The 18,157-nt window shown below is 45.0% G+C and overlaps 1 protein-coding gene across 1 annotated transcript; it reads left to right on the top strand.

Moving 5' to 3' along the window:
* The first annotated feature begins 2,921 nt into the window (after window positions 1-2,921).
* On the top strand, window positions 2,922-17,817 carry Rdh11 (retinol dehydrogenase 11). The gene is made up of 7 exons (XM_041658458.1): window positions 2,922-3,054; window positions 6,467-6,585; window positions 6,946-7,101; window positions 9,271-9,375; window positions 10,318-10,527; window positions 12,293-12,482; window positions 16,342-17,817. The coding sequence occupies exons 1-7, from the start codon at window positions 2,990-2,992 to the stop codon at window positions 16,445-16,447; spliced, it is 951 nt and encodes a 316-aa protein (XP_041514392.1). The 5' UTR covers window positions 2,922-2,989; the 3' UTR covers window positions 16,448-17,817.
* The last annotated feature ends 340 nt before the right edge of the window (window positions 17,818-18,157 follow it).

Raw genomic sequence — 18,157 nt, forward strand, 5'->3', positions numbered from 1 at the left:
GCGGGCCATGTGGCAGTAGGCAGTGGGCCCCAGGCAGAGTCGGCTGCTGGTCCCCAAGCAATGGGTGGTTCCAGGCAGGGAGACACATGGCGGGCGGGCAGAAGACAGAAACATGGATAGACACGACATGCAGGGTGAGGTTGAATGTTTATTCAGGGCATTATGGAGGAGGAAGGGTGAAGGGGGGGGGACAGAGAGAGAGGGAGAGAGAGAAGAGGAGAAAGAGACAGAGAAGGGGGGGAAGCAGAGAAGTGGGGAGAGAGGCAGAAGCGAAGCTGCCTCTCTGAGAGGAAGATGGAAAAGAGAGTGACCTCAGGCCGGAAGCTGAAGATCAGCCTGCCTCAGCGGATGGAGCAGGGAGTGGGCGTGGCTTGTCCCTTAAAGGGACCAAAACCATAACAGGGAGTTTGAGATAAGTTCTCTCTGTGTAGCTCTGGTTGTCCTAGAACTCATTTAGATCAGGCTGGCCTGGAACTCATAGATATCCACCTGCCTCAGCCTCCTGAGTGCTGGGATTAAAAGTGTGTGCCACCATCCTCAGCTTAACTAATGTTTTTGTTTTTTAATTCTTATTTTGTGCATGTGGGTGTTTTGTCTCCTTGCATGTCTGCGCATCATGTGTGTGCCTGATACTTGAGGAGGCCAGAAGAGGTTACTGGATTCCCGGACCTGAAGTCACAGACTGCTGTTAGCCACCATGTGGTTGCTAGGAACTGAACCCAGCTCTTCTGGAAGAGTGGCAAGTGTTTTTAACTGCTGGACACCTTCTCCATCACCTTAACCAATGAGTTTTAGGTCTCATGAATGAGGACGATGTATCAAGTCACCTGAAATTGTATGTTAATGTTATATGGATATGAAAACTGTATATATCTAGGGAGAAGATTTCCAGATTCATCTTTGGCAGTATGGTTTAACGTTAAGGACAGAAGCCCAGGGCATCTCCTGCTGAAGTCTGGACCCCAGCTCTGCTACCCATACTCTGACTAAACTAACAATGCTTTAGTTGAACTTTAGTTTCCTAGTTGGTAAAATGGAAAAAATTATAGTATCTGCTTCACGCTTGTAAGAATGAAAAGTTAGCCATGTGTAGTGGGCCACATGGTTAATTCCAGCACTTGGGAGGCAGAGTGGATCTTTGTGAGTTCGAAGCCAGCCTGGTCTACAAGAGCTAGTTCCAGGACATCTAGGGCTGTTACACAGAAAAACCCTGTCTCAAAAAACCAAAACCAAAACCAAAACAAAACAAAAAAGAACTGAAAAAAAGCTAATAAATTTGAGGTTAGCTGAGGGAATTTAGCAATGGGGTGGGGGAGACTATACTGCTTGTCCATGATCTGGCACATAAATCCTATATAAACACTGGCTAGTGACATTTCTGGCTCTGCTCCTTGCCCCCAAGCCCTCTGCACTCTACCCTGCTTTTCCCCAGCTCTGAGCCTTGTGAGGGTGGGGGTGGGGTCTTTCCTCTGTGCGCTCCTGTGTGTTGAGGTAGTGGTGGGGTCTTTCCTCGGTGAGTTCCTCTGTGTTGAGATGTATTGATCTTGACCTACCATGAGGCTTCAGCTCAAAGGCCATCTCAGAGTAGCCCTCACTAATCTCTAGAGCAGGAGAGTCCTGCCTTTTGTCAACTGCCAAAGTTCTATTCTTCCACAGCTTTTCCATGATCTGTTTATAGTAATCCCTCTCCAAGGCTTTCCCTGGCGCCCTTTAAGCTTGAGAGGGCATAGGTTATGTCTGCCTGGCTCCCTCTGGGCCTTAGAACAGTCCAGTTCCCAGGAGGAATACCTGAAACATTTGTAAAATGAGTAAGGAACACAACACACATAACAGGCTTTGTGTTGACCAGTGAGCTGCTGTCCAAACACCAAACAGCACAATGAGAAGAAAGTGAAAAAAGCTGATGGTTACTAGACAATCTAATGCTAAGTCTCTAAGAATCTTCATTGTGTGAAGGAATCTCCTCCCCAATTGCTGCACAACATATTGCTTTAAGTTGGCCATGGAACAGGTGTCTTCCTGTCAAATGGAAAGTTATTAAGCCAAAGAACCAGAAACTATTAGTGTAGATGGGAAATCACAGGTGGATAATGATTTGTTAAAACGTAACCCATGCTATCATATCTGTCCTTCCTCTATCTCGATTGACACTGGAATTTGTCTCTACTGCATGTACTGACTTCTTGAGATCCTGTTCCCTTTGGACGTATACCTTGCCCAACCTAGATGTAGTAGGGATGGCCTTGGACTTTCCACAGGGTGGGGTGCATGGCCCTCTCTTAGGATTGGAGGGAGTGGGGTGGGAGGGTGTATGAAGGCTAGGAGGAGGAGAGGGAGAGGGAATTTGGATTGGTATTTTTTTTAAGTAATTAAAAAAAATTAACCCATGTTCATCCCCACAAAATAGACCTCAGATGAAAGAAAACTTGACTAGGGAGCTGCCTGTTCCCAGAGAAATGTTATTCTCTAGGGCAATGTCTTACTTGCTTTGCCCCCATAGGACACAGTCTCTGAGAAAGGATGCCTTCCACCTCACCAACTGTCAGATAACGGCTCCTCTCCGGTGTAAATCGGCCTCAGAATACTTACCAGATGCTATCTCACAGACAAAATGTGGTAATTTCCTAATCATGACTGGGGAAAATTGAACAAAGCACTCGACTTGGGTTCCAAGAGAAAGCAAACTGGGGCGATTTCTAAAGAATCATTAATAGCCATAGGGCGGCAGAAGGGCTGGTTCAATGATCCTACAGGGTCTAGGCCATTGGATACTGCCTCTCCTGTATTGTGTTAGTCAACTTCTCACAGAGCTAGGAAGCATCTTCCTGAAAGTAAACCGCCAGGCGGCCACCAAATCCTGGACTACATTTCCCAGGGAGCTTTGCTCTCAGTCGGTTGCTATTGAATCGGGGTGTGTCTAGGAAAGAGAAGCCATAGTTGGCCAGCCGCTTAGGAGCATCAACCTCCACTGTGCTACGGCGCTGCTGAGATGGTTGTCTTCCTGCTGCTCCTCTGTCTTCCCTTCATCCTCTACCTGGCCACGCCAAAAATCAGGTCTGTGCGAATGTATTGCTTTTTCTTGCCAGATCTTTTTGAGAGGACAAGAATCCCCACTGAAACTTATCCTCTTTCCCTCCCGACCCCGGCTCCCCCCCCCCCCCAAAAAAAAAGACTAGGAAAACTCCCCAAGGAGTCCTTTCGATAGCCGAGATCTGGAGTTCAGTGGACTGCAGGCGAGATCCTGGTGCCCTGGTGTGGGTATGGCGAGACGCCAGACTCCAAGTGGTCGTGAGAGGGCTCCCAGTTCCCCCAGCATCCTTCTTTGCTTCTTATGGCCTACCTTTCTTCTAGAACCACCCGCTTCTGGCTGGGGGAAGCCCGAGAGCACGGCGGGCTTCAGACCCTAACGTGGGGTGCAGCCCTCAACGCTGTTTCCTCCTTTCCCCCGCTTAGAATTAGCCTTTGTCTATCTATTTGCTTTCAGTCCTTGAGGTAGCACAGAGCGCTTGCACTTTTTGCTCTCTGAACCCGCCGGGAGTTTTATCCGTAGCCTCACTGTATGCTCTCTTTGCTGTTATTCCCTCCTCCGTGATAGTGTTAAAGGAGGGAATTGAAAGGAAGAGATTGCTTTCTTTTGCTGTCGGATCAGGTGTGCGTGTGTGTTTGCATGAATTAGACTCCTAAGGACCGGGAGAGGAAGGACGGAATGAAAGAAGGCGACTTGGTCTCTTGGCCAGGTGTGTCAGATCAGCTCAAAACTGGCCACATACCGCCAGAGAAATGAGCGGCCGGCTACACTAGGGGCAGACAACTGATTGGTTCTGAGTAAGTCACCAGGAGTGACGGTAGACCAGTACTAAACGCCCTCTTCTTTCTGGCAACTTGGCTGTAGTTCCTATTGGACCTGAGGCTGTGCCCTATCCTGTTATTTCTTACCGTAGTAAATGATTTCTTAGGACTGGCTTCCCTCTGTTTCTACATCTCTTTCTCTCCCTGGTGGCCTTCTTCCATTTGTAGTTTTCCTTCTCTCTAATACTCCCCGCTCCCACATGTAGTAGGCACACGTGGGCTTTGGACTCTGACGAAATCATGGGTTTCTTTCTACCACCAGATCCTTGAACCGGAACTCCGTCCAGCGAGTTCACTGGACTTTATTATCCCTGCTGAAGCTTGTGGGAGTGGGGCCAGAGCTGGGCTTTCATAGCTGACTGTCTCTTTTGTTTTTGCTGATAACGGAGAAAGAAGCAATACAGGTCCCAAGGACTTGTCAGTGTTGAAGCTCAATTTGAAGGGTTGTGAAAGACAGAGCCTTGATCCCTGAGCACAGAGGTTCAGCTGGAACGAGTTAGTTTGCCTTAAGCAATAGCTTCAGTTCGATGGAATTGAACTGCTTGCAATTCAATGGAAACACGTTCAATGGAAAAGGTCGAGATGCTCTTTCAAAACACACCTCTTAAGTTAACAGATGCCTTTAGTCCCAAGATTGTAGAGAAAAGAAAAATCCGAGGTTGTGCTTGTGCTTCATCCAGTTGGGAAGGCTGCAGAGCATACAGCATAGGACCTAGAACTCCGATTAGACAAACAAGCTACAGACCCTCGCTCTTGTCTGCGTCACTCTGTTATTAATGTGGGACCTTAGTAATCAAACATGCGGCTTTGCACATGCTAAGTACATACTTTTACCCCAAGCTAAATCCCGAACCCTTGTCCCATTGTTTTTTTTAAAAAAAAATATTTATTTAGTTATTTATTATGTATACAATGTTATGTCTGTGTATGCCTGCAGGCCAGAAGAGGGCACCAGACCTCATTACAGATGGTTGTGAGCCACCATGTGGTTGCTGGGAATTGAACTCAGGACCTTCGGAAGAGCAGGCAATGCTCTTAACCGCTGAGCCATTTCTCCAGGCCCCCCTTGTACCATTCTTAAAAAGGCATGCACCACCACACCTGGGTCTTTATAAGTATAATTAATTTATTTTTATTTTATGTGCATTGGTGTTTTGCCTGCATGTATGCCTGAATGAGGGTTTCAGGTCCTCTGGAACTGGAGTTCCAGATATGACCGTAAGCTACAGCTGTGAGCCACCATGTCTGTGCTGGGAATTGAACCCGGTCCTCTGGAAGGGCAGTCAGTGCTCTTAAACACTAAGCCATCTCTCCAGCCCCTCTCCCATTCTTTTTTTTTTTTTAAAGATTTATTTATTAAGTATACAACATTCTGCCTCCATGTATGCCCACATATCAGAAGAGGGTGCCAGATCTCATTACAGATGGTTGTGAGCCACCATGTGGTTGCTGGGAATTGAACTCAGGACCTCTGGAAGAGCAGTCAGTGCTCTTAACCACTGAGCCATCTCTCCAGCCCCATTATGTATACAATATTCTTCCTGAACTTCAGAAGAGGGCACCAGACCTCATTTCAGATGGTTGTGAGCCACCATGTGGTTGCTGGGAATTGAACTCAGGACCTTTGGAAGAGCAGGCAATGCTCTTAACCGCTGAGCCATCTCTCCAGCCCCCCTCTCCCATTCTTAAACGTGTGAATGTGTTATCTTTTTCTTATTGTTGACCTAGATTCATAAGCTTATGATTTCTACTCTTTGAATTGGATTAGCCATTCTCAAGATTATAAAATGCCATTTGTCACAGATTGGCAGGCAGAGACCACATTTCTTCTGTTTGGTTGAGTCTTGTGATTTCCTAAGCCAAAAATGCAGGATGGGCAACTGAAACTGAAGTCTGGGGCCTGACCACTCACGCACTCACCCAGGTCTTGTTCTTAAGGGAGCAGATAGAACTTTAGTTTTTAGAGGCAGAATCTCTCTAAATCACCCTAGCTGTCCTGGAACTCACTTTGTAGATCAGGCTGGCCTTGAACTCATAGAAATTACCCTGTCTCCCAAGTGCTGGGATCAAAGGTGTGCCGTTCCTTGCCCAGCCAGATCTAACTTTTGTCTTTAAAATGCTATCACTTTTTGTCCTTAAACAAGAGCATAAAATTTTTGTTTGTTTCCCTTTTTGAGACAGTTCCTTAGTAGCCCAGGCTGGCCTTAAACTCAATTCTTCTATCTCCTCAATGGTAAGATTGTAGATGGCTGTCTTCTTTATTTTCCATTTTTTAACATTTATTTATTGTGTGTATATGGATATTCATTGTATGTTGGGGTGGGTGCACATGTGTGTCCCATAGCGTACATGTGGAGTCAGAGGACAACTTTCAAGAGTCTCACTTCCCATCATGGAGGTCCTGGAGTCTGGACTGATGTCGACAGCCTGGAGGCAGGCGTGCTGACCGGCTAAGTCATCTGCCTGGTCTTGCCACTTTTCAACTTAAGCTTATGAAAGAGTTACATATGAAGAAATAAAAGCAAATTCAGCCTTGGGATTGGCAGGCAGATGGAGTTGCAGGAATGCTCAGCAGGAAAGGATAATGAAGAACTGGTATCTTTTTCTGTGTTTCTAGGAAAATGCTGTCCAGTGGAGTGTGTACATCTAATGTCCAGCTTCCTGGGAAGGTGGCCATAGTCACTGGTGCTAACACAGGCATTGGGAAAGAGACTGCTAAAGACCTGGCCCAAAGAGGCAAGTGCACCTGCTCCCAACTCGCCCTTGCCGATGTTTTGCCCCTCACAGTGATGACCATGCTCATTGTTTCTTCCCAGATCTGGAATTTAAGGGTACTCCAAGAACCTCGTTAATTTCCTATGATGGTCTGAATCTAGTATGATGCTCTACATATAATGGGCACTTAATGAGAAACTTAAAAAATAACAAGTACCATCTCTATTTTTTTCTTTGCTCATTTGCTTCAGATACCACTGTTGTGAAGTAAGGGATAAAAATTACTGTTCTGTAAAATATCAGGAACATTCAGCATCTGTGTTCAGTCTCTCAAACCACTTGAAAATAGAGCCAACAGTTTTCCCTTCATTTGATTGACAGGAGCCCGTGTGTATTTAGCTTGCCGGGATGTGCAAAAGGGGGAACGGGTGGCCAGCGAGATCCAGGCCACCACAGGGAACAGTCAAGTCTTGGTACGGAAACTGGACCTAGCTGATACCAAGTCTATTCGAGCCTTTGCCAAAGAGTTCTTAGCTGGTAAGTGGAGACAAAGACTGTATTATGAACATTGGCACCTAATTTTCTTTATGTCACTATGTCAACACATGATCAAGGGGACATCTTCTGGATGCAGAAACAAAGAAAGAATCTGTCTTAGTTACTTTTCTGTTGCCATGGTGAGACACCGTGACCAAGGCAACTTATAAAAGAAAGTGTTTAATTTGGGTTTCACAGTTCTAGAAGGCTACAGCCTATGACCATCATAGCGAGGAGCATGGCAGCAGGGAGGCAGGCATGGTGCTGGAGCAGTAGCTGAGAGATTATAGCCAGAACTGTAACCATAAAGCATAAAAAGCTAATTGGGAATGGTATGGACTTTTGAAATCTCCAAGCCGACCCCCAGTAACTCACCTTCTGCAATAAGACTACACCTCCTAATCTTTCCCGAAGAATTCCATCAATCGAGATCAAGTATTCAAATATATGCACCTATGGGGACCACCACAGAGCCTCAAACCCATAACAGCGAGCAAGAGCTAAAGTCAAAAATGTAGCAGGAACATCAGGACTCAATATGGGCTGGCTTGGTAGGGTCTGACATAAACATCCATGCTGGGATAGGGAAGTGATGCAGCCTCAGGCCTTTGAGAGCTGGAGCTGTATAAAATGATGGGATTCATAGAGAGCCATTTGTCTATGGCATAAGTACTAAAAAGAAAAACAAAACCCTGGCCACCACCCCAGGGCCATAATAAAGTCGCTTACCCTTTCTTGGTATACTGGATATTTTTCTCTTGCTGTGATAAGACACCATGTCCGTGTCAACTTATAAAAGAAAGCAGTAAATTGGGTTTAGAGTTCCAGAAGGCTAGCGGCCATGATGGGAGAGCAAAGCATAGCAGCAGGAACAGTTTGAGCTCACGTCTTGAACTACAAGCAGGACCTGAAAAGTGTCCTGGGAATGACACAAGTCTTTTGAAACCTAAAACCTGTCCCCAGTGACATATTCTTCCAGCAAGGCCACACTACCTAATTCTCTCCAGAAAGCTACCAGCTAGGTACCGAGTATTCAAATGTCGGAGATCTATGGGGCACATCTCATTCAAACACACACTTAGCATCTGGATAGATGAAGGAAGGGTGGGGATCTGCAAGAAATTAGAATCCAAGCTGATATCATGAAGTCATTCTACTAAGTGCTGTAGCATCTTAACTTAGAAACCTGTGGGGCCAGCAAAATGGTTCAGCAGGTAAAGGTGCTTGCTGTCAAGCCTGCTGACCAGAGTTCAGCCTTTAGGACCCCCGTGGTGGAAGGAGAGAACTAAATCCCACAACTTGTCCTCTGACCTGCACATAAACTCCATGCCATCTATTCTCTCTCACTCAAATAAATAAATGCAATAACATTTTTTAGAAAGTTGTGGTATCTCACCAAAAGTAGACCCAAGAGTACTGTTCAGGTATGCCTGACCCTCATCACCCAGGGATCTAGACTTCTTCTTTTTTTTTTTTTTTTTAAGATTTATTTATTTATTATGTACACAGTGTTCAGCCTCCATGCCTGCAGGCCAGAAGAGGGCACCAGATCTCATTACAGATGGTTGTGAGCCATCATGTGGTTGCTGGGAATTGAACTCAAGACCTCCGGAAAGGGCAGTCAATGCTCTTAACCTCTGAGCCATCTCTCCAACCCAGATCTAGACTTCTTAAGGGAAATAACTTTCACCTGAAGGAGTTTACAGTCAAGAATTACAATGCACATAAGGAAATGAACTACAAGAGCAAGGTGGCAGGTTTCTTTGGGGCTCAAATCCTAGACCTATGGGTGCTTATGGAGCATCCTTTTTCTGTGGGTGTCTGTGTCTTTCCATTCAGCTTGGAAGTCTTTCTGGTGGGCAGAACATTTCCCTAAGACAACGAGTAAAAAGCTTTTGGAGAGCACGGACATACTATTCTGCGGTGGAAAATAGAATTTGGCCGTGTAAAAGTGTGTGAGGTCAGCCCTAGTCTTACAACAACAACAAATAATAACAAAGTATAAAAGGAGTCTTACAATAAAACCAATACAAAATAATAGGAGGGTATATGGGGCAAAGAGTGGGGTCTTGCCTCCCTGCTTTCATTCCCCTTCTGTGGAGGCCTAGGCCTGGGTTGTAAGGACGATTTCTGAGCTGTGAAAGCCATGGCTGTCTTCTCTTCCTGCAGAGGAAAAGCACCTCCACATTCTCATCAACAATGCAGGGGTGATGATGTGCCCCTACTCGAAGACGGCAGATGGCTTTGAGATGCACATCGGAGTCAACCACTTGGGTGAGAAGTCTGCCCTCAATCCAAAGCCAGAGGGAACCTAAAACTCTCTCAGAAAATTCGGGGTCAGATCAAACCTTCTCTCTGGAACCATTGGAGCTCAGGACTGTAATCAACCATGCATGTATAATAAATAGTTGAGAACTGCCTGAAAACTGAGGGCTTCAACTTCTATCTACTATATATACATACGTACATATGTACATACATACGTACATACATACATAGTTACATATACACACTCACATGTATTTCTGTGGGGGTGTATGCTACATGTATGTACATGTCTACAGAGCTGAAAGAAAGTATCAGATCCCCTGGAGCTAGAGTTAAGGGGTTTGTAAGGCTCCATATATTGGTGCTGGGAACCAGACTCAGGTTTTCTAGAAGGGCAGCAAGTGCTCTTAACCGCTGAGCCATCTCTCCACGTCCTCTTCCTACTCTTTAAATCTGTAATTCAGATTTGGCTTCTGTTGGGAGTATATCTGAACAGCTTGATTAGATTGAGGGATGTGTTGCTTATCTTTATGGCCAGCATCAGGTGGAGGCCATGGGCTCTTCATGCTCATTTGTTTTGGGAACAAGGTCTTGCTATGTAGCCCAGATTACCCTCCAGCTCACGATCCTTCCGCCTCGGCCTCCTGAGTGTGTGCCACTGTCTGCTCTCCGAGAGTGGCCCGCCCAGCTCTGTGGAGATGAAACAGGACCTGCCTTGTATAAAGGTGTCTTGTGTCTTTGGCTGTTTCTGTTTTCTTGAAAACAGAACTTGCTCTCTAATTTATGATGAAAAGTTGCCGTGGTGATGAAAAGTCAGGCCTCCATCCTGACTGCCCTCTCACCTGTCCCGGCTGCTAATGCTTCCCATGGCTGAGCTCTCCTTGCCACTATGCTTCTCACCCGACGTGGGTGCTGAACAACTCTGATAGCCCCGCTTTCTCTCAACAGGTCACTTCCTCTTGACTCATTTGCTGCTAGGGAAACTGAAGGAGTCAGCCCCATCAAGGGTTGTCAATGTGTCCTCCCTGGCACATCATCTGGGAAGGATCCACTTCCATAACCTGCAGGGCGAGAAGTTCTACAGTGCAGGTCTAGCATATTGCCATAGCAAACTGGCCAACATTCTCTTCACTCAGGAACTGGCCAGGAGGCTGAAAGGTGAGTCTGGGAGGGAGCAGCCTGGGAGGCAGGCGCCACTGGGAAGTAGTGAAAAGCCACAGGATGGGAGCTGTTTCCCGGGGTCCATCACCTGCACAGGAGCAACTTCCACTAGTCTAACTGGGTATGGTTTTATAAGTAGCCCACATTGACTATCGGGGGTGGCTGACTGGGGACAGGGAAATTCTGACTTTGATTCTGAAGACTTGGTCCCACTGCTTAATACTGTGTGACCTGCAGCAAGTTACTGAGATTTCCAAGATTTAGTTCCTCCCAGGTACAGTGAGGACTGCCTCATGGGTTGCTGCCACAATCCATTCAGTCCTCATGATAAGTGAAATGTAACTTAATAACAGACATTAGTATAAAACATGTACTAGGAGTGGTGGACGGGGGAGGAGGCATCTCTCTAACAGCCAGAGGTCACACAAGGGGCTGGAGAGATGACTTAGCAGTTCAGAACCCTTGTTGCTCTTGTAAAGGACCCCGAGTCAGTTCTCAGCAGCCACATGGTGGCCTAACCATCCACAATTCTAGTTCCAGGAGATCTGATACTTTCTTCTGACCTCCTTGGGTACCAGATACACATGTGGTGTGCATACATGCAGTCAAAACACTCATAGCAATAAAATAATTTTTAAAAATAAAAGAGAAAATACACAATATATACAAATTTACCCCATTCAAATTCAGAAGAGCAGTTTGGGGTGCAGATTTCTAAATAAATGCAAGCACACAGCAGTTACGAGCACTTGCTGCTCTTCCAGAGGATCCAAGTTCAGTCCCTGCCAGTAACTTCAGCTCCAGGGGATCTTCTCACCTCTTCATACACCCACACACATGGCATAAACATACAGAGACATACATATACACAAAATAAAATAGAAATAAATCTCTTTTTAAAATGTGAGCATCAGCCGGGCAATGGTGGTGCATGCCTTTAAATCCCATCATTCAGGAGGCAGACCAATCTCTTGAGTTTGAGGCTATCCTGGTCTACAGAGTGAGTTCTAGGATATCCAGAGCTACACAAATAAACCCTGTCTCAAAAAAAAAAAATATGAGCATCATAAATTTGTAAGAGAGGGGTTTAGGTTTAGTGAGTCATGGGATTCTGAGGTTAGGTGTTTGGGTAGAAAGTGACGACTGAGGACATCCAGAACCAAGTCAAAACACCTGAAGATTTAAGAACATTGGGAGAGGCATGGGGTCATGGAAGCCCAAGAGGAGCCATGAGATGAGGATGGCCAAGTGTGAAGAGCTGCTTTGTGGTTGAGTCTCAGCTCTGCTGTCCTAGAGCAGAGAAAAACCTCTCTGGACCTGGTTCCTAAATCTGTACAACAGGCATAAATCAAGGGAGTAGTGTGTGTGTGTGTGTGTGATGTCACCACAGGGAGCAGCATGTATGTGATGTCACCAGAGGGAGCAGCGTGTGTGTGATGTCACCAGAGGGAGCAGCGTGTGTGTGTGTGTGTGATGTCACCAGAGGGAGCAGCGTGTGTGTGTGTGTGTGTGTGTGATGTCTTCAGAGGGAGCAGTGTGTGTATGTGATGTCGCGAGAAGGAGCGAATGTATGTGTTCTGTCTCTAGAGCGGGTAGTGTGTGTGTGTGATGTGGCCAGAGGGAGCAGAGTGTGTGTGTGATGTCACCAGAAGTGTGGATTTTGTCTATGGGGTCATATGTGCCTTTGCATGCCTTGCTGTCTTTGCTAGTTGGTAAAATCAAGTCTTATCTTCCTTCCTTGCATGGTACCTGCCTACACCAGGCTCTGGAGTAACAACATATTCTGTCCACCCTGGAACAGTCAATTCTGAATTGGTTCGGTACTCGTCATTTATGAGATGGATGTGGCAGCTTTTCTCCCTTTTCATCAAGACCCCTCAACAGGGAGCCCAGACGAGCCTGTACTGTGCCTTAACAGAAGGTCTTGAGAGCCTAAGTGGCAGTCACTTCAGGTATGTACCTGTCTTTGAAAATGAGTTGTTCTCCAAAACCACAGAGAAACCCTGTCTCGAAAAAGCAAAAAAAAAAAGAAAGAAAGAAAAGGAGTTGTTAGTTGTTATTGCTTAAGGGAAAAACTTGGGTTTGTCTGCTATAGTCTATGCTTTTATATAAAGTGTATTTCCCAGAGTTGGAGACATGGCTGTGCTAGCACAGGCTGCAATTCCAGAGGACCTGGATTCTGTTCTCAGTACCCAACTGTCCATAACTCTAGTTCCAGAGAATCTGATGCCCTCTTCTGGCCACCAGGGGTACTAGGCATGGACATGGTGCACAGACATACAGGCAGATAAACACTCATACATATAAAATAAAAAAATAATAATATTTTTTAAATTTAAGTACATTTATTAAAATAGCTTTTGCCCTTTGAGGCTAAGAGTTTTCTTTTAATAGGAGAATTGACATATTCACAATTTTGTAGTACCTGCTAGGTTTGATCTTATTTTTATATCATCTTTTACAGTAATAATTATGTTTTCTCTCTCTCTCTCTCTCTCTCTCTCTCTCATATCAATCCTGTTTTCTTTCCTTTTTGGACCTCAACTTCTGTTTTGTTTTTAATCTGTATTTCTCTATTATCTTCAAGATTGAAATAGTATCAATAGATTCCCTTCTACTTTGTTTTATTATTTTCTCAGTATTGGGGATGGAACCCAGAGCCTCTTGCAATGTTAAGGCAAGTGCTCTATCATTGCTATATTCCCTGCCCTGTTATTTGCTTTTTGAGTGTATTGTATACATGTTAGTGTTTGTGATGGTGCATGTGTGTCTGTACATGTAGAAACCAGAGAACAACTTCTGGCACCATCCACCTTTTGAAGGACACAGAACAACAAGATTTCCCTTTAGCTTGAGACATGCCAAGGCAGACTAACTGGCCAGTGAAACCCAGGAACACACCTGTCTCAGAAGTGAGACAAGTGTTGTCCATGACTGTGGAGAAAACAGAACCATTATACACTGCCAGTGGGAATGCAGAATGCTACAGCTACTTTGGAGAGGCCTGGTAGTTCCTCTGCAGTTAAACACAACGTCACCCCATGGCTCAGAAATTCCATTACAAACGATAACAAATGTTCATATGAAAATTTCTACATAGGTCAAGTATGGTGGTGTATGTCTTTAATCCAAGTATTCAGGAGGCAGAAGCAGGAGGATCCTAAGTTCAAGGCCCACTTGGGTTACTTAGCAAGTTTAAAGCCAGCCAAAATACAGAGTGAAAACCTGTCTCAAAAACAAACACAAAACCAAAAAAACAGAGCTGGGACATTGTAGCTCACACCTATAATCCCAGCACTTGTAAAGCTGAGAGAGGGTGACTGCCACAAGTGCCAGCCAGCCCTGTCTCAAAACTAAAATGAAAGCAAGAAATAATACAAATTATATGAATGTTTATAGTATTTAGCCAGAAAGCAGAACAGTATATTCATTTTATGCATGTTATATGGTGCTATGTTTATATAATGACATAGTCTTTGTAATTAAAAAGTAGTTAAATAATAACATATGTTTTGGCATGGATGAAACTTGAAAATATTATGGTAAGTGGAAGAAGATACAAAAGATTCTAGTTATATGATTCCATTTATACAGAACATACAGTACAGGCAAATCCTTAGAGATAGAAAGGCAGAAGGAATAGCCACTAAAATAGCCAAGTCCTCTATCAGAACAGACTGCTATGCTCATTTCTAGATACTGATCTGCGTGACCACTGCTAGGTCAAATGAAGTAAAATTAATATCCACAACATGAGAAAAATTCTTTAAGAGTCAGTCCAATAACCAGATGTGCACACCTGTAATCCAAGCATTTGGGAACCAGAGGCAGGGACAAAGGACATGGAGAATCCCAGCATAAGGATGTACTAGAGGGGATAGGGCAGTTGCTCAGTTAGGAAACACTTTGGGTTTGCCCAGAATTATTTAGCTCATGTTCCCACCAGCATTTCTTACAGGATCATTGGATAAAAATGATTCTCATATAACTAGCACATCTCATGTGGGCCTATGTTCATTCACCCACAAGCAAAGTCAAGTGCAGTGGTACACACCTGTAATCTCAGCACTGGGAGGCAGAGACAGGAAGATCTCTGAGGCTTGCTGGCAGCCAGTCTAGCTGAACTGGTGACCTTTAGTTCAGTGAGAGACCCTGTCCTAAAAATAGTAGAGTGTAATTGAAGAAGATATTGGACGTCAACCCCTGCCTTCCATATACATGAACACACACATGACATGTACATACATGCACATGAATGGTGTTTACACACATATATGCACACACGAAATGTGTAGATGCAGAGAATTTAAAATGGATAAAATAGTTGTCCTTGGAGCTGGGCAGTAGTGGTGCACGCCTTCATCCCAGCACTCGGGAGGCAGAGGCAGGCAGATCTCTGTGAGTTCGAGGCCAGCCTGGTCTACAGAGTGAGTTCCAGGCCTGGCACCATAGTTACTGAGAAAGCCTGTCTTGAGAAACCAAAAAAAGAAAAAAAATGTCCTTGAAAGAATTCTCTAGGTGGTACAGAGTTTGGATACCTTCCCTGCAGAATATGTCAATGCCGAGAAGGCATATGAATACCTTTTTGTGGTTTGACTGTGTCCCTAACACAACAGTGTTGAGAATCTGAACCATCAAGATTGTTATTACTGCCATTATTACAGAGTGGTTTGATATTATGAAAGTGGCTTCCTCTCACTCACTCTCTTTTATGCTTTTTGTTCTTCTCCTCCCTCCCCAGGTCCCCTTGTGACAGGGCTTCAAGCATGCCAGGCAGTGCTCAACCACTGAGCTAGTTCTAGTTCCCTGTAAGCAGAGTTTTCCCACCCCTTGAGACACTTCCAAATTACCACATAGAGACATATTAATTGTAAATGCTTGACCAATAGCTCAGGCTTATCACTAACGCTTACATGTTGCTAATCCGTATTCCTTAATTATGCTCTGCCACATGGCAATACCATTATTAGCATAGCACATTCATCTCCTGCTCCCTCTGTGTCTGGCTGGCGACTCCTGACTCTGCCCTTCTCCTTCCCAGCATTCTCAATTTGGCTCTCCTGCCTAACTTTATCCTGTTCAGCTATTGGCCAGTCAGCTTCTTTATTAAACCAACCACAGCAACACATCTTCACAGTATATAAAAGGATTTCTCCAGTTGTTCCCCAACCTTCTTTACTCATGTAATGATGCCTTCTGCAGCCAATGTGAATAGCTGGACCTTAGTTCCTGCACACTGTCCTAGGCCTTGAAGGATAGACTTTGTGGCCTCATTTGAAGTAGATGGAGCTGTCCAGGTATCAGGGAGGCACTGATCACATTGTAAAACAGACAAAGCATTCAGAGATGGTATAAGGAGAAGATAGAAATATTTTCTTAGGGGAAAGACTGGAGAATAGATTGGATGTGGTGGCATATGCCTATAATCCCAGCATTTCAGGGGAGGGCACAAGTCAAAAAGGATCATGAGTTTGTAGCCAGGCTGGGCCACAGAACAAGTGTTCCAGGCCAGCCAGGACCACATAGAGAGGCCAACAAACAGAAGGATCAGAGAATGAATGGGGCAGGACTGTCCTTGTGAAGTATTGGGGGGCCTGTGAACACTAGATTCTGATCATTTTTAATTTTTTGGTTTTTTGAGACAGGATTTCTTTGTGTAGCCCTGGCTGTCCTGTAACTAGCTCTGTAGACTAGAACTCACAGAGATCAACCTGCCTCTGCCTCCTGAGTGCTGGGAATAAAGACATGTGCCACCATCAACCAGCACAAATTCCATTCTTAACCTTCTGTTCAAATCTGTTTCCCTTCCAGTGATTGCCAGTTGGCATGGGTCTCTGGCCAAGCTCGTAATGAGACAATAGCCAGGCGGCTGTGGGATGTCAGCTGTGACCTGCTGGGCCTCCCTATGGACTGGTAAGTGGTGGTTTGGACTCAAAAGAAGGTTGGAAGAAATGATGATTGTCCTTCAAAGTGGCCAAAAGCTTAAGCGCAAAGAGCAGAACTTCGAGTCTTGCCTGCTTGGCATCCATCCAGTTAAATCCCAGTACACTGCCAGGTTCCTCTAAATATCTTGAGTTTGAATGGACTTACTTTGTTCCTGATCCTGCCAACATTTCTAGTGGTTTCACAGACTAAGATAGAGGACCCTTATATGACCTATGCAGTTCCTGTTTTCCTTTGGAAACCTATTCTTCGGAGAATGGAAGCCCTAGAAGGATGGTGCATGGCAGTGCAGATTAGATGTAGCTCCTCCCAACCAACCAATCAACCAACTAACCAACCTCTCCTTGAAGAGCTTCATTGCAACCTCAGCTGAACCCCAGGAGTCCAGTGACCTGGCCCAACAGCAGGCCTTTGTGGCCCCAATGATGAGATACTTAAGAGGAATGTCTTCAGTCAATCTGGCAGTCTGAACATTTGCTCATGAAATACTTTCCCATGTCCGGACCACAGGAGAGCTTTCTTCTCTAAGAAGTTTGTGGATTTGATGGGCAGAAATAAAAATAAAGCTAAACTGTCATTTCCTACTGTTTCTCAGCCCAGTAAGGAGGTCACGAAGCCTTATGAGAAGCTGGCTTCAGCTACTGACCCCCAGACCCATGGAGGCCTCTGTTTTGTGCCGTTGTTTCTCCTAGGCAATGAGAAAAGGAAAGACCTTTTCCTCGTCACTGTTGATCCTTGTGCATCTTCCTGTGTGTTCATGAAGTTGAGAGTGTTTCCACACAATTCACGGCAGCTACAAAGGAAAAGTCCTAAATCAGTATAGTTTAGACAATTACCAGAGTGGAGCAAACCCAGGTGGAGTCTTTGCTATTAATGAGTACGGCTGCAAAGAGAGGGAGCCGCTGTGCATGAAGTAATTGGTCACGGAGAAGCACAGGTGCAGCAGGGAACAGTGTTAGAAAAAGAAAATCCTGGGAGGGAATACATGATAGGAAGGGATCAGTTGAGAATGTAAAACCATGCTGGGTGGTGGTGGCGCACGCCTTTAATCCCAGCACTTGAGAGGCAGGGGCAGGCAGATCTCTGTGAGTTCGAAGATAGCCTGGTCTATAGAGCTTGTTCCAGGACAGCTAGGGCTGTTATACAGAGAAACCCTGTCTCAGAACAAAAGAAGAAAAAGAAAAAAATGAAAAAAAAAAAAACTAAACCACAACTGAAAAATAGCAATAGACACCTATAGAAAGCCACACTTTTGAACTCTCTCTCTCTCTCTCTCTCTCTCTCTCTCTCTCTCTCTCTCTCTCTCTGTGTGTGTGTGTGTGTGTGTGTGTGTGTGTAGAAAAAGTCCAAAGCACAAAAGTGAAAAATTAACATGTCTTTATTTAGAAAATTTATTCTAAGGTCTGACACTGGTAATTACAGTTAATTTTATAATCTTTTTCTTACATTAGCTTAACAATATTAAGATGTCAATTGGGGGTGGGGAGAAGGGATGGCTTAGCACTGGCTGCTGTTCCAGAGGACCTACATGGCAGCTCACAACCATCTAGAACCTCAGTTCTAGAGGATCCAACACCCTCGTCTACCTCCATGGGCACTGGGCAAATGTGGTGTACGACAGATGCACATGCAGGCGCCTACACATAAGTTATCTTGTGTGAAAGACCACAATCTTTGTCTAATA

The sequence above is a fragment of the Microtus oregoni genome, unplaced genomic scaffold (genome assembly GCF_018167655.1).
Source record: "Microtus oregoni isolate MIOR12 unplaced genomic scaffold, Mior012 000009F_ref0000495, whole genome shotgun sequence".
Lineage (NCBI taxonomy): Eukaryota > Metazoa > Chordata > Mammalia > Rodentia > Cricetidae > Microtus > Microtus oregoni.

Bases quoted from the DNA above. Each gene is read 5' to 3' on its own strand.
- Rdh11 (XM_041658458.1), top strand. From the start codon at position 2,990: ATGGTTGTCTTCCTGCTGCTCCTCTGTCTTCCCTTCATCCTCTACCTG. The intron at 3,055-6,466 runs GTCTGTGCGAAT...CTGTGTTTCTAG, and splicing joins CTGGCCACGCCAAAAATCAG to GAAAATGCTGTCCAGTGGAG. The intron at 7,102-9,270 runs GTAAGTGGAGAC...CTCTTCCTGCAG, and splicing joins TGCCAAAGAGTTCTTAGCTG to AGGAAAAGCACCTCCACATT.